Source organism: Galeopterus variegatus, unplaced genomic scaffold, assembly GCF_000696425.1.
Source record: "Galeopterus variegatus unplaced genomic scaffold, G_variegatus-3.0.2 Scaffold1867, whole genome shotgun sequence".
Lineage (NCBI taxonomy): Eukaryota > Metazoa > Chordata > Mammalia > Dermoptera > Cynocephalidae > Galeopterus > Galeopterus variegatus.
In genome coordinates this window covers 255,640-270,986 of record NW_007727978.1, presented here as the reverse complement: position 1 = coordinate 270,986, position 15,347 = coordinate 255,640, and the positions used below count along the sequence as shown (strand labels likewise).

Sequence of the window (15,347 nt, the reverse complement as noted above, 5' to 3'; positions counted from 1 at the left end):
CCAGAGTGGAGCTATTGCTGACTCCAGGAGGTCCTCAGCTGTTCCTGTCCAGCCTGTTCTCGTGCAAAACAAACACAGGCAGACAAAGATCAGAGGGAACGGCCTGAGTGTCTGCAGAGTCCCTTCTCATCCCTAGCTCCAGCTTCCTCTATGGTCACTCAGCCCAGTGACTTTCCCCAGTCATACTCTACTTTGGGAACTCCTCTGCTGGTGCCTCTACCATGTGCCTGTTTCCCTGGCCACCCATTTCTATTGGATTTGCATTCTGCCCCTTGGCTTTTGATTTTAACAGTTGCATATGAAAATAAATTAAAGCTGAGATGAGAGGAATTCTGCCAATAGAAAATGTTTCTCAGCAGCAGTGTTTCTCAAAGAGTGGCCCCCTGGCTGCTGGAACTTGCAGTTCTTGAGAGAACGGCGGATTCCAGGCTCTGCCCTGTACCTCAGGCATCAGATTCTGGGTGTGCAGCTGATGGGTTTGTCTTCTTAAGAAGGTCTACAGGTGACTCTAATACACACTAACAGTTGAGATCCACTGATGGAAATAGAGGGTTTCATGCTTACTAACCCCAGTGGTGATACTGTATTTGCTTATCAAGGAAAGCACCGAAGTCTGCAAAAAAGGAAGCAGAGCTTGGAGGAGCTGATCAATAAGTTAGCATTTTCAGTTCACATGGGAGTTTGTAGGCTATTAACTACTGAGAATATTAAAATACAGCATGAAGCCTAGTATTCTGGAAATTTTACTTCCGTTTCTCCCAAAACAATTATCTTACAATATCACATAAAGTAAAAGGCCCTTCATGGGAACCCAGATGCTATTCCAATGCGGGCTCAGTAAACTCTTCTGCCCAGTAACAGAGCAGAGAGAGGAAATGAAACAACAAAAACTAGAGGGGGAAGTTCTGATTTCTCTAGCCTCCAAATCTGTAGTCTTTTCCCCAGAAAGCTTTATCACAAATCTGCGAATGCACTTGAACAAACTGGATTTACCACAAAGTGGATTTAGTTTGTCTATGGTGGAGCCCTTCACCCCAAAGTCCTCACCTATTCTCTTTTATCATGATTTTAAACTCCGCAATCCTCAAAGGCCTTCCCACAAGGTCCGGGCACCCAATTGTTTACATCCTGACCTCATCAGTGGCTTCTCAGAAAGGAACAGTTCCTGATTATCACCATCATATAAAGAAGCTTTTCCAGCGTTCCAGGCCCTGGCCCTTGCCCAGCCTACTGGGTAAGAACCATTAGGGATGGGCCCCAACAATCTGTACATTTGTAAAGTTCCCCCAATAATTTGGCAATCAGCATAATTTGGCAAACACTGCATCAAAATCTTCATTGCAATATATTCCCTCCTTCTGGCAAACCTTTTAAAGTGCAGTCTCCATTACAAAAACTGAACTAGTCTTTCTTCCCTTTAAGTTTTTGGAAAATAAAACTTTGCAGGACAAAGGTTTTAGTTCAAATGGAAGTCATGCATCTGCTGCTCTCTAAATGCTTTACCTCAAACTAATAACACTGAAACTTCAGGGACTCCTGCATGCATGGCCCCCTTCCAAGGCACTGAATATAACTTTTAGATCTAATTTTGTATTCATCTTCTTAAATAGAGGATTCAAAATTGTGTAAACTTTGGGCACTACAAACCCTGAAAATATGCCCCATCTGTAAACAACAGTGCATATCAATGACAAAGCCATGCAAAATAGCTCTAAATTAAATATTTTTAAGAGCTCGATTTTTTTCTTACCAACAGGTCCTCCAATTATTTTCTTTTAAAAAATTTTTTAACATGATGTTCTTCACTTAAGCAGTATATTTTTGACAGGCATCCTGATACTCAGACACAATATTAGTGCAGTGATGGCCTGGGACGAGAGCTGGTAGCAAGAACAGATGGTCCAGGCAAAAGCCCACCCAGAGGGATACGATGATGCCATGTGTTTGATAGCTGTTTCAGGAGTCTGAGAGGGTGGCATGCTGCAGAGATTAAGTGGGGACTCTGAAACCACACTATGTGACCTGAACTCAAATTGATTGATTTACCCAGAGAATTTAATAGATGGGCCTCATTCATTTTGAACAGAAGAAGAAACCTGCTGCATCTTCCCTATTCATGAGCTCATCCTCCAATTTAGGAAGGTCGCCTCATGCTCAAAACAGCAGACAACTGCCTCCTAGCTGGGAAGCAAGCATTTTTTGCACTACTCAAATGTTAACATTTTCTGTGCTCAGGCTATTTTTATTTGGCAACACAGACGGTAGCATAAGCACAAATTTCTTCAGCAGTTTTTATTATAGCAGGTGTGGGATCCTAGACCATTGTCCTTAAAACACACACACACATTCACTGCCTGCATTTGAAGAGCTTGGGAACTAATGCTGTCCTTTATCTGTGATCATTCAGCTGTCTGTTTCTTGCTATAAAGAAGAAAAAAAGGTATAAAATGTAACTCCAGGAAGCCTTTCTTAGAGGAGAATGAGATGTCATGAAAGAATATTATAATAAGTCATATTTCAGCCATTTCAAAAGAAGGAAATATCTGAAAATGAAATAATCTGGGGATCCACAAGAGAATCACTTGAGATAAACCTGAGCTCTGCCACAGAAGTAAGGATTTAGGAAATCAAATGAGAAGTGGCCGAACTCCCTAACGGCATGTGGTCTGATTGGAGTTATAGGACACCATCATTTTGATCCCAGCAACAAATGAAGAATAAGAACACAAAAAACATTAATGTTGAAAATATGTACTAAGCTGTATCTTGTGAAAAAGAAAGCCATACAGTGAAGAGATCCAGGTAGCATCGTCTATGGAGTATGACAAAACAACTGTCCATAGCAGAGCTTTGTCCTCCCCCTTTGATAATTCCATGCAGCACTAGAACCCGAGCCCTGACACGAGAGATGGCCGCCCAGCTGGGGACCACATCTCCCTGCTCTCCTTGGCCATAAGTAGGGCTCTCTACTAGTTATCACCAATGGAATGTAAGTGGAGGTGACATGTTTCTTTTCCAGGCCAAGTAGGTTAAGAAACAGGCAAAGCCTTTGTCATCATTTTCCTCGCTCTCTTTATTCCCGTCTGCCTGCTGGATGTTAACGCTGAAATTGTCAAAGCCACCAGCAGCCTAGGCCAGAATGATAATGTGCAGCTCCAGCCAACCTGGAACCACCTTGTTACTGTGAAGTGAGTGAGAAATGAAATTATATTTACGCCTCTCAAATGTTACGATTTGCTAGCATTACCCTAACTAACACAGGGAAACAATCAAATTGTGTTCAAAGGTATAATATACCTGTTATGTGAATATGATACTCCTCCTTGAAGATCTTCTGGAAGAAAGGAATCTTGAACTGCATGTGAGGAGTGTGTAACCCAGGGAGATTTACATCGACATCTCCCATGAAATGTGGGAATTCCCAGTCCTGTCAGAGAAAATGAACATAAAAACATATTTGTGATTTGTTTTGTTCCTAAGCAGCAAAACACCAAAAATTGACTTTTTATAAGCACTTACTTTAAAATCATTTAAATGCAGCCAGCTGTCAGATGTATCAGTTTCATTCTGTGATGGTTATTTTGTGTACATTAAGTAGCAGGATGCATTCAAAATCAAAATTAAGTCATAACTTATATCCTCAGATTTTCTCTTTAATGTGGTAATAAGAAATATATAGAATTGATTTGCATCTACACATGTTTATCTCTTTCATTCTGGAGAACTGACCTTAAATTTTCGTGGGAAGGAAGTGATCCATATTTAATAAATACGGAGTAAATTTGTTACATTTTGTTTCAGTGCTTTTAAAAAATAAGAGCAGGTTTTGTGTAAGAAGAAAAGGTAAAGAGGATTTAATTCACTTAACCAAGTTCTTCAGTTCACATCAAGGGGATTTTATTAATCATCTCTGCTAGCAACTGCAAGGGATTTAAAGATGCCAGAATCCAGTCCTGCTCTCTTGCAATTCAGCATCAATTTGAGCCAAACAGTGGAAGACCTGACATGGTAGCATGAGAGATCAACAGTGAATTAATTCCCAAATTGTCATTAGTTATTTCCTTGTTGTCAAGGTAAAATTGGTGGGAAGACCCTCCCTCTCAGAAGGAAGGGAAACAGATGCACATGAGGTTAGTTTTAGGTGTCTCACCTGCTCTTGGTTTTTCCATAGTGGCACCAAAGTTATAACTAGCATGTGAAGAAAGAATACATCGAGTATGAAGAAACATTTGAGATAGGTTCTTAGGCATTAATATACACATTTCCACTTTTAATAACCAAATAATCACTAAATGATCAGTTCTATATTCAGTTAATATTTTTTAAAAACTTGAATATGAAAAAGTCATAAACAATATCAATTTGAGATTTTAATCCATTATCTCAATATAAAAAAGTTAAATTTCTCCAAGACCTCTATATATTCAGTTGATAGAGGTGTGCTAGTAATATAGTTCCTGAACATTCTAGGGGCTTCCCTGTCCATCCCACTTCCCATTCCCCTCCCTGCAGAGAACTCTGGTTAAGAGAGAGGGGCCTCAGAGGAGGAAGGGAGAATATGTGAATGGCCATAACCAGGAAAGCTTTCAATGTCTGTCTGTTTCCTGATCTATGGATCACTTCAAGCTGCTAGTAAGAAATATACAAGAAGAATGAAACAATGCAATATCACCCCTTTCTATCAGTGCATGTGTGGATCTTTGATCTCACCTCCCCTTGCCTTTCAGACATCAGCAGCAAATAGACATGCAATTTGGGAAGCTCAGAAAACCCAAAACAGTAGAGCTGAATGAGTTGGGGACATTTTGATCTAACATAGTAGCAAATGCATTGGTAATAATACCTGTGAACTACCGCTGAGGTTAAAGTGGATTTGCTATTTTTTTCTACTACTGCCATCTTTGTTGTTTCTATATTACTTAGAAGATTCTCACAAAGAATTGACATTGAATTTACTCTTTTGCTAAAATATAACTGATGAGAAATTATGCTTCGCAAATAAAAGGACTGATATGTGAGTATCTTGCACTTGTTCTACATAAATGACGCAAAGCATTAGCAATAGAGCAATTCTCTTTTTCTTTCTTGATTTAAGGAAGAGGATAGTTCTTGGTAGTAATTGATTAAGTGTATATAGAGATGGCTTCTTTTTAGAAAGAAGTTTTTTGGATGCTCCTGTTTAGCTTTTCCTTCCATGAAAGTAAAGTTTTCTACTGGGTATGAAATTGGTTTTAATTTGAAAGCAATTTCTACAGATTTGTGTGCTGTGATCAAAAATCTCATTCATGAAAAAATAGTTCCTCAGTTATTTCCCACCTGTACTTGGAGACAGAAAGAAAGATGAATTAAGGAAATGGGGACAGGAGAAAGGAAAAGCCTTGGTCTTCATCTTGAATATGACTTTTCTCTTTTTATGGGATCAAGGGGTCAAGGAAGGGAGTTGGGGTGGGGAGGTGAAGTTTGATAGAGGTATCCAGTGCCATGTAAGACATTTTTTAAAAGAAAATTTTAAAAAGAGGTGATATCTTATTCATAAAGTCTTTCACACTGACCCCTTCATTTTATTTTTTATAATCACCATGTTTTGTTTTTTCAAAGTTCCTTTAATCTCCTAACTCCCTGCCTCCGTTCCCTCTCTCTACTAGTCCAATTTTTGCACTTCAATTCTTAACTTACTACTTTACTTTACTACTTTACTTAGATCTTCAGGCTCATTATTCTTGAGTCAGCGAAAACTCTGGCCTAACTTAACTTGGGAGTAGAACAGTAATAACTGCCTGCATTGTGCAGGACATACTGAGCTCATCTTAATGGATAATGGATACTCGAGGCCAGTGAAACCCCAGGTATTTGTTTAAAAGAGGTAAAAAGAGGAGGGAGGATGCTTTTCTGAATCTTCCCAGGTTTCAGTTTCTTCGTCTATAAACTGGTGTTCAATTATCAACCTCACAGCCTTCTTAGGAGGAGGAGGTAATGCCTGGACAGCCATTAGCATATTGCTGGAGACAGAAGGAAGAAACAGAGGTGGCCAACAAGCATGGCTGCTTTCCTAGCATGGTCCGAAGTCAGGTTTATCCTGAGAGTGAAGCAGAGGAAGCTGACAGAACGGTTTTCAGGAGACTGGCTGCTTCAAAGTCAGGTGGAAAAGAAAGAAGTCTGTTTTCTCCTTTCTGCCCTCATCCATTGCACAGCACTGACCTCCTGAGCCTCTGCCTGGGACTTGGGTCAGAGAAGGGTGCTAGGAAATCAGCCATTCTTGCTGGCCACCTCTGTTTCTTCCCTGCCACCCAGACTTGGCAGTCCCTGTGGGATCCAGGCCAGATACCAGGGTTAAACAAGTGGACCATGAACCCCCCTGCTGCAATAACTACATCCCAAAGGAAAGATACCAGAAATATGAAAAATCAAGAAAGTATGACACCACCAAAGGAAAACAATAATTCTCAAGCTCTAGATCCTATGGAACAGGAAGTCCTTGAAATGACTGAAATTTTGAGGAACAATTCTAAGGAAACTAAATGAGATACAAGAAAACTCAGACAACACAATGAAATGAGGAAAAGTATACAGGACTTGAAAGAAGAAATGTACAAAGAAATCAATGCCCTAAAAAAGAATGTAGCAGAGCTTGCAGAGCTGAAGGATTCATTCAAAGAAATACAAAACACAGAGAGTCTAACCAGCAGGATAGAACAAGGAGAAGAGAGAATTTCTGACCTTGAAGACAGGCTGTTTGAAATAACACAAGCAGACCAAAAAAAAAAAAAAAAAAAAAAGAAAAAAGAATTTAAAAAGTTAAAGGAAATCTAAGAGAGAAAACAACCTTATGTGCTCAAATATCTGAATCTTGGATATTCCAGAAGGGGAGGAAAAAGGAAATGACATTGAAAACATATTCAACCCAAAAAAGTCCTGTCTAAGATATGTTATAGTCAAATTAGCAAAACTCAAAGACAAAGAGAGGATCTTAAAAGCTTCAAGAGAAAAGCATCAAGTTACCTACAAGGGAGCCCAAATCAGAGTAACATCAGACTTTTCACTGGAAATCCTAAAAGCTAGAATATAATAAATGAATAATAAATTGAATAATATATTATTATTCAAAATAATAAATGACAAAAACTGCCAGCCAAGAATACTTTACCCAGCAAGGCTATCCTTCCAAAATGAAGACAAATTGTATATTTCTGAGACAAACACAAACTGCAGGAGTTCACTGCCACACAACCAGCCTTACAAGAAATTCTCAAGGGAGTACTGGGTTTGGTACCTGAAAAACAACCATCACTGTCATGAATACTCAAGAAAGAACAAAACCCACCAGGAAAATAAAAATGCAAAAAATAAAGAGAATAAAAAGTTTATCTGCCACGCCAAGAAACCAACAAACACAGAAGACAAACAGTAAATCAGAAAGAAAGGAACAAAAGATACTTAAGACATCCAAAAGAAAATCAATAAAATGCTAGGAGTAAATCAACAACTTTCAATAATAACTCTTAATGTAAAAGGATAAAATTCCCCACACAAAGGACACAGACTGGCTGACTGGATTAAAAAGATGGACCCAACAATATGCTGCCTTCAAGAGACTCACCTCACCTGTAAAGACACACATTGACTAAGAGTGAAAGGATGGAAAAAGATATACGATGCAAATAGAAATGAAAAAAGAGCTGGAGTAGCTATTCTTAGATAAAATAGACTTTAAACCAAAACCATAAAGAGATAAAGAAGGCTACCATCTAATGATAAAAGCATCTATCCATCAAGAATACATAACAATCATAGATATATACACACCCAACATCAAAGCAGCCAGATTTATAAAGCAAACACTAATACCATAATAGTCAGGGACCTGAACACCCCACTCTCAACATTGGACAGATCATCTAGGCAAAAAATCAATAGAGAAACACAAGATCTAAACAACACTTTAGACCAATTGGACTTGGCAGGTATCTATAGAACATTCCATCCAACAACCTCAGAATATTCATTCTTCTCATCAGCACATGGAACATTCTCCAGGATAGATCACATGTTAGGTCACAAATCAAGTCTCAACAAATTCAAAAAAATTGGAATTATCCCATGTATTTTTTCAGATCACAGTGGATTAAAATTAGAAATCAATAACAAATGAAACCCTGGAAACTATATAAACAGATGCAAATTAAACAACATTCTACTTAATGGCATATGGGTCAAAGAAGAAATTAAACAGGAAATCAAAAATTTCTTGAAACTAATGAAAATAATGACACATCATACCAAAACTTGTGGGATACTACAAAAGCAGTTCCAAGGGGGAAATATATTGCATTAAATGCTTCCTTCAGAAGAATGGAAAGATGGCAGTAAACAACCTAACACTTCATCTTAAAGAACTAGAAAAACAAGAACAATCCAAACCCAAAGTTAGTAGACAGAAAGAAATAATTAAGATCAGAGCAGAACTAAATGAAACAGAAACACAAAAAATGATACAAAAGATCAATAAAACAAAAAGTTGGTTTTTTGAAAAGATAAATAAAATTGACAAACCATTAGTAAGGCTAACTAAAAAAAGAAGAGAGAAGACACAAACAACAAAAATTAGAAATGAAAAAGGTGATATTACAACTGATACCTCAGAACTACAAGGAATCATTAGAGACTCCTATAAGCAACTATATACCAACAAATTTGAAAATCTGGAGAAAATGGATAAATTTCTGGACACATACAAATTACCAAAACTGAGCCAAGAAGATATAGAAAATCTGAACAGACCAATAACAATAAAAGAGATTGAAGCTGTTATCAGAAGGCTCCCAACAAAGACAGGCCCAGGACTGGATGGGTTACCTGCAGAATTCTACCAAACCTTCAAAGAGGAATTTATACCAATTTATACCAATTCTTTACAAACTATTCCAAAAGATCAAAACAGAGGCCATTCTCCCAAATTCATTGTATGAGACAACCACCACTCTGATACCAAAACCAGACAAAGATACAACAAAAATGGAAAACTACAGGCCAATATATCCTTGATAAATATAGATGCAAAAATCCTCACCCTAACAGAATACAGCAACACCTACACAAAATTATACAGCAGGTAAATTATACACCAAGATGTTCAAGTGGGATTCATCCCAGGGATGCAAGGTTGGTTCAATGTACGCAAATCAATAAATGTGATACACCACATCAATAAAATCAAAGACAAAAACCATATGATCATCTTTATAGACACTCAACATTCATTTATGATAAAGACTCTCTACAAGTTATGTGTAGATGGAAAGTATCTCAACACAATTAAAGCCATATATGATAAGCCCACTGCCAATATCATCCTGAATGGGGAAAAGCTGAAAGCTTTTCCCTTAAAAACAGGAACTAGACAAGGATGCCCACTCTCACCTCTCCTATTCAACATAGTGTTGGAAGTACTAGCCAGAGCAATCAGAGAAGAGAAGGAAATGAAAGGCATCCAGGTTGGAAAACAGCATGGTACTGGCATAAAAACAGACACACGGATTAGTGGAATAGAATAGAGAATCCAGAAAATAACTCATATACCTATAGCCATCCAATCTTTGGCAAAGGCACCAAGTCTACACAGCGGGGAAGAGACAGCTTCTTTAGCAAATAGTGCTGAGAAAAGTGGATATTCATATGTAGGAGAATGAAACTAAACCCGTACCTCTCTCCCTATATCAAAAGCAACTCAAGATGGATTAAAGAATTAAATATGCATCCTGAAACAATAAAACTCCTTAAAGAAAACAGAGGGGAAACACAGGAAGTAGGAGTGGGTACAGACTTCATGAATATAACCCCAAAAGCACAGGCAACCAAAGGAAAAATAAACAAATGGGATTATATCAAACTAAAAATCTTCTGCACAGCAAAAGAAACAATCAACAGAGTGAAAATACAACCAACAGAGTGGGAGAAAATATTTGCAAAATATACATCTGACAAAGGATTAATATCCAGAATATACAAGGAACTCAAACACCTTTACAGCCAAAAAAAAAAAAAAACCCAATTATAAAATGGGCAAAGGAGCTGAATAGGGATTTCTCAAAGGAAGATATATGAATGGCCAACAGACACATGAAAAAATGCTCAACATCACTTAGCATTTGGGAAATGCAAATCAAAACCACTTCTAGATACCATCTCACTCCAGTTAGGATGGCTAATATCCAAAAGACAGAGAATAATAAATGTTGACGAGGTTGCGGAGAAAAAGGAACCCTCGTACACTGGTGGAACTGCAAAATGGCGCAGACTTTATGGAAAATGGTATTGAGGTTCCTCAAACAATTACAGCTAGATCTACCATATGATCCAGCTATCCCACTGCTGGGAATATACCCAGAGGAATGGAAATCAACATGCTGAAGGGATAACTGTACTCCCATGTTTATTGCAGCACTACTTACAACAGCCAGGAATTGGAACCAGCCCAAATATTCATCATCAAATGAGTGGATAAGGAAACTGTGGTATATCTATACAATGGAATACTACTGTGCTATAAAAAAGAACAAAATACTACCATTCACAACAACATGGATGGACTTAGAGAAAATCAAATTAAGTGAAATAAGTCAGGCACAGAAAGAAATACCACATGTTCTCCCTTAATTGTGGGAGCTAAAAATAAATAAATAAATAAACATACAAACAAATAAATGGTGGGGGGAAAGAGGAACTGGTAAAGGGACATAAAAATCAACTACACTGTATATTGACAAGTTAAAATAAAAAGAATGTTTTGTTAAGAAAATTGTCTGGTGGGTGTTGCGACAAGGCAATAGAGTAAATATGAACACTGCATATGTGATAAAAATAAAGGATTGCTGTTAGGTAAAAAAAAAAAAATTCAATTCATGGAAAGATTCATACTTTTTTTTTTTTTTTTCAGTTGGCTGGTACAAGGTTCAAACTCTTAACATTGGTATTACAACACCATGCTCTAACCAACCGAGCTAACTGGCCAGCCTCTATTTTTTCCACTAACTTTTTTTAACTACCGTCATATTTAAGGTCACAGTGTGATGTTTTGATATATGTATACATTCTGAAATGGTGACCACAATCAAGCTAATTAGCATATCCAGCTACAGATGAATAAATTTGCCTCTGACAAATTAAGTCACTTGTCCAAAGTGGTCTAGGTGCCACGCAGTAGAGTCCCAGGTGTTATCTGGCTCCAAAGAGCACATACTTTCTGTTAGGTCACACAGTCTCTAACATGAAAACTGATGTCACTTCCTGTTTTTAATTCAGAACTGGAATTATTTTTACCTGCTGTGTTCTGAGAATCACTGATGGCAATCATCACCAAAAGCCAGCTCCCTGAGAGGATTTAAACTTTTTTTTTTTCCTTACAGGGCTGTAATTTGATTCATCTGACTCAAGCTCAAGGGGTCTACAGTAGTGCTGCGTGTCTATAATTAACAATAATTTATTGTATGTTTTCAACTGGCTAGAAAAGAGGAGCTCAAATGATCTCATAACAAAGAAATGATACATTTTTGGTATAAGATATTTCAATTACCCTTTTTTGATAATCACACATTGTATATATGTATTGAAGTATGACTCCTTACACCATAAATGTGCACAATTATTACATGTTAATTAAAAAATAATAATAAATTTTTTAAAAACCAAGAAGACTAACTTTAACTCTTTTCCCACAAAGCAACTGCTGCCCTGGGGAGAAGTGGCTTCTAATCAGACTCTGTTGAGTGGGGAGATTCGACTGATGGGTGATTGAAAGCAAACACAGAGATTCTTTTGGCATCATAACTATGAACGTTTAGCTAGTTTCATACACAGATTGCGTATGGGTGTTATAAGAGTCATGGCTTTGTTCTTTCTGCATAAATGTAAAATATATATTTTGAACACAAGGTAAAAATCTGGTATTAAGAGGATGACAAGGTAAGATTTGTTCAGCTACTAAGACCAGGGGAGACAGGCTGATCCTGAGATTGAATATTACAAAATGTTCATTTATTTTTTCTTCAAGAAATGTTATCAGTGTTTAATAATTCAAAGCTTTCTTACTATTCTCTGCTATTAATTCTAACAATAACTGCAGAGGTCTATCACATTTGTGGTTTAGTGATGTGAGAACTGTTTAGGCACATGGTATTCTGCTATTCCAGTTCTCATCAGTTTGTGGTGATGTATCCACTATGAACAGACTTCCAACTTTGCATCTTGCTTCATATATGAGAAACAGATAATTTTCATTCAGATGGGAATATTTTCCTATAAAAACCAATGAGCAGTGTCATAATAGATATCTAATCGTATTTCTTACGTATTATGGTTTATTTCTGCCTATAGCAATAAAGATCTGTTTTAATCCCTATTATTCATGGGCCACATTTGGTCAAGATTTTAGCATGACGTTAAGTATATAGGCAACATGGTTTCATGATATTCTGGATTCATCATTTCCCAGCATTTCCTCATTGAAATCCATGCCTCAGGGTCAAGGAAAAGAACTTTATACTGTTCTATTCAGGGGAACTCAAGCTTGAAACCACCATTGTTTTGAATTCCCTGACTGGTGTTCAATTTTCCAAATAAAATGAAGAGAACTCATTCCTATTTAGAGAAGCATTAGAAGATAAAAATGTAATAACATTGTTCTACCCTGCAAAACTAAAGCTATAGTATCAAAACAAAAGTTGTATTTTCTGGGGGCTGAATATTAGCCACCTGGTTATTGAGGAAATTAAGAGATAGATTAGCTTAGATTTTACTAAAAAGTTGATAACCATTTAGAATAGAATTGACAATAGATTCTTAAATGTTACTATTTAATACCAACATTTTCTCTATATAATAATTTGTATATCTCCCTTTTATAGGCATTGGCATGTTAAGCTTTAAATGACTTCAGAAGTTAACTTTACAAGTATATTTGTTTGTTAACCTCTATTCCTCCATATTCATATTTCAGAATTAAATTTAGATTAATGGATATCAAAACATCATTCTACCAAAAATTTCCTCAGCTTGTGAAGTGTCCTTTTCTAAGCTTAGCAGTGTCCTAGCAACAGGATTTTAGTTGACAGTGAGCAATGGTGGTCTGAAGAATTGTATTCATGGTTTGGGTGATATTTTTGTTTCTTATTAAGAAACTCGAGTGCCTGATTTCTTTCAGCAACATCGTGCTGCTTCTAATTAGCAAAGTTGCCATTATCGCTTGGCCAAATAAATTCTTGAAAACCTTGACATACAGTAGATTTTGCTTATTTGCTTGTGCATTGCCTGTCACCCTCACTGGAATGTAAGCTCTGGGGAGCTTAGAGGACTTCCTTTCTGTTTTATTCACTGCTGTATTCTGCTCACCTGTAATAGTGCTCCACAGATGGTAAGAACTCAAACATGTTGAACTGATGAATGGAGTTCTCTGAAAGTTGAAGACATACAAGAATCCCTTTTTGGTTTCATGTAAATGGAAACATAGGATGCATTTAGGTGAACAGAAACAACCAATAAGTAGTTGTTTTTGTAAATAAATACTACACAAGAACCTAAGATTTATCATTATAAAAAATTGGTCGTTTTATTTTTTCCCTGTAAATTAGGCATACTGGAATTATGATGTAGAGAGAAACACAAAGAGTTAGCCATTTGCCAAAGATCACAGAGGAAAGGAGACAGGGGATAATTAGACAAAAAGACTGGAAGTCAAATGTAAATACCGTGAGATGAGACAGTGAATGGTTGGGGAGTTGGTTAAAAATGCATGTTGGGGGTGATCCAAGACACCCTCCTAGCCACCATGTAAATGCAGAGAAGCTCATGAGAATGCCCAACCAAGTCAGAGAACAAGGAAAGAGAATATAAAGCAGCATGTGATTAAAAAATGTGGAGGATCATGCCCCACAGTGGCTGACAGTGGTCAGAGTGTTAAGGCAAGGTCAGGTATAAGAGGTGCCCTGCAGTAAATGTGAGGCTTGTAGAGATCAGAGACAGCGGGGTGTCACTGCTTAGAGGTCGGTGACAACTATCTTTTCTTATGTGTTGTATTCTCATTTTCTCTTAATATTCGCTATAGTTTTTCCCCCTCAAAGGCAAATAAATTCTATAACCTTTTGGAGTTTTCTCTCAGGAGGCACACAGGCTATTTAAGAGATTTAAAACCTGTGGGGAAAAATCTTGGCTTTCTCGTTGAAGTAGGTTTTTGTCAACAAGTAGTGGAGATAGATGGCAGACCTCATTCGTCACTAAAACAAATCCAAGTCAAACTGTAAACCCTCACTTGAAATGTTTTAAAGAGCTTGGCTCTTTCATGTGTTTGTGTGTATTCTAAGAAACCAAGGAACACTCAAAATTGTTGCCCAGACAACCTAATTTATCCTAAGGGTCTATTTTGCAGTGTTGCTATATGTCTTTTCTTTATCAATATTTTTTCTTACTTGCAAAGGCCAATATGAATTTTCCTGGCTAATTCTGAAGCCAACATACATCAGTGACATGTAAGTAATAGTTTAGTGCCTGTAGAAAGAGCAAATAAGTCAAGTCCAGAGCATGCCTGAAGAGTAAGTATAGTCTGTTGCTTTTAAGAGGACTTGCCTTGAGGCTCTGGCAAGGTAAAAGTGGGTTTTTAAAAACAAGCTTCATTACATCTAGGACCGGCCTGGTGGCGCACTGCTACAGTGTGCCGCTTGAGAGCACGGTGGCGCTCCTGCCGAGGGTTTGGATCCCACATACAGACCGGTTCCCGCTCACTGGCTGAGTGAGGTGTGGGAGCAACACCGAGGGTTGTGATCCCGTTGCCGGTCCCGGTCCGGTAGGGGCGCAACACTGAGGGTTGCGATCCGTTGTCGGACACAAAGAAAGAGACAAAAAGGAAAAAAAAAAAAAAAAAAAAAAAAAAAAACAAGCTTCATTACATCTAGACACCTTGAAAGCATCATTCCTTAAAGGGCCAAGATGGAAATGTGTCTGATGAAATGCATTGGGCCTCATCTACAGATGTCCTGCCCTGGCAGACTGATGCGATGAAGGACAAAATAGAAGTCAGTCCTATCAGTGTTTACAACTAATGGAAATGCACCATGTGGATCTAGAAATAATGGAAAATCAATGCCCTGCACTAGGGCAATACAGTTCACCAGTACACAAGGAAAGAGCACTTAATATCTTGAAGACTGCTGTAAGACAGGATGGGAGCAAACCATTGGCTACAAAAAGTTGGTAATAACTAAAATTAGTACAAAGTCTAAAGAAACACACTCAATAATAAATTGGATAGTTATCCATCAGTTATCAAATGATTTGACCTACTTAGCACTTCTTAAGCAGAA

The 15,347-nt window shown here is 37.6% G+C and overlaps 1 protein-coding gene across 1 annotated transcript in view; it reads right to left on the bottom strand.

Moving 5' to 3' along the window:
- The window catches only part of LOC103595852 (transmembrane protein 117), a 218,535-nt gene that overhangs the window by 11,896 nt on the left and 191,292 nt on the right, over nt 1-15,347 (bottom strand). The window contains exon 4 of the mRNA XM_008579367.1: nt 3,298-3,427. Within this exon, the coding sequence (XP_008577589.1) occupies nt 3,298-3,427 (130 nt within the window). The remainder of the gene's footprint in view (nt 1-3,297; nt 3,428-15,347) is intronic.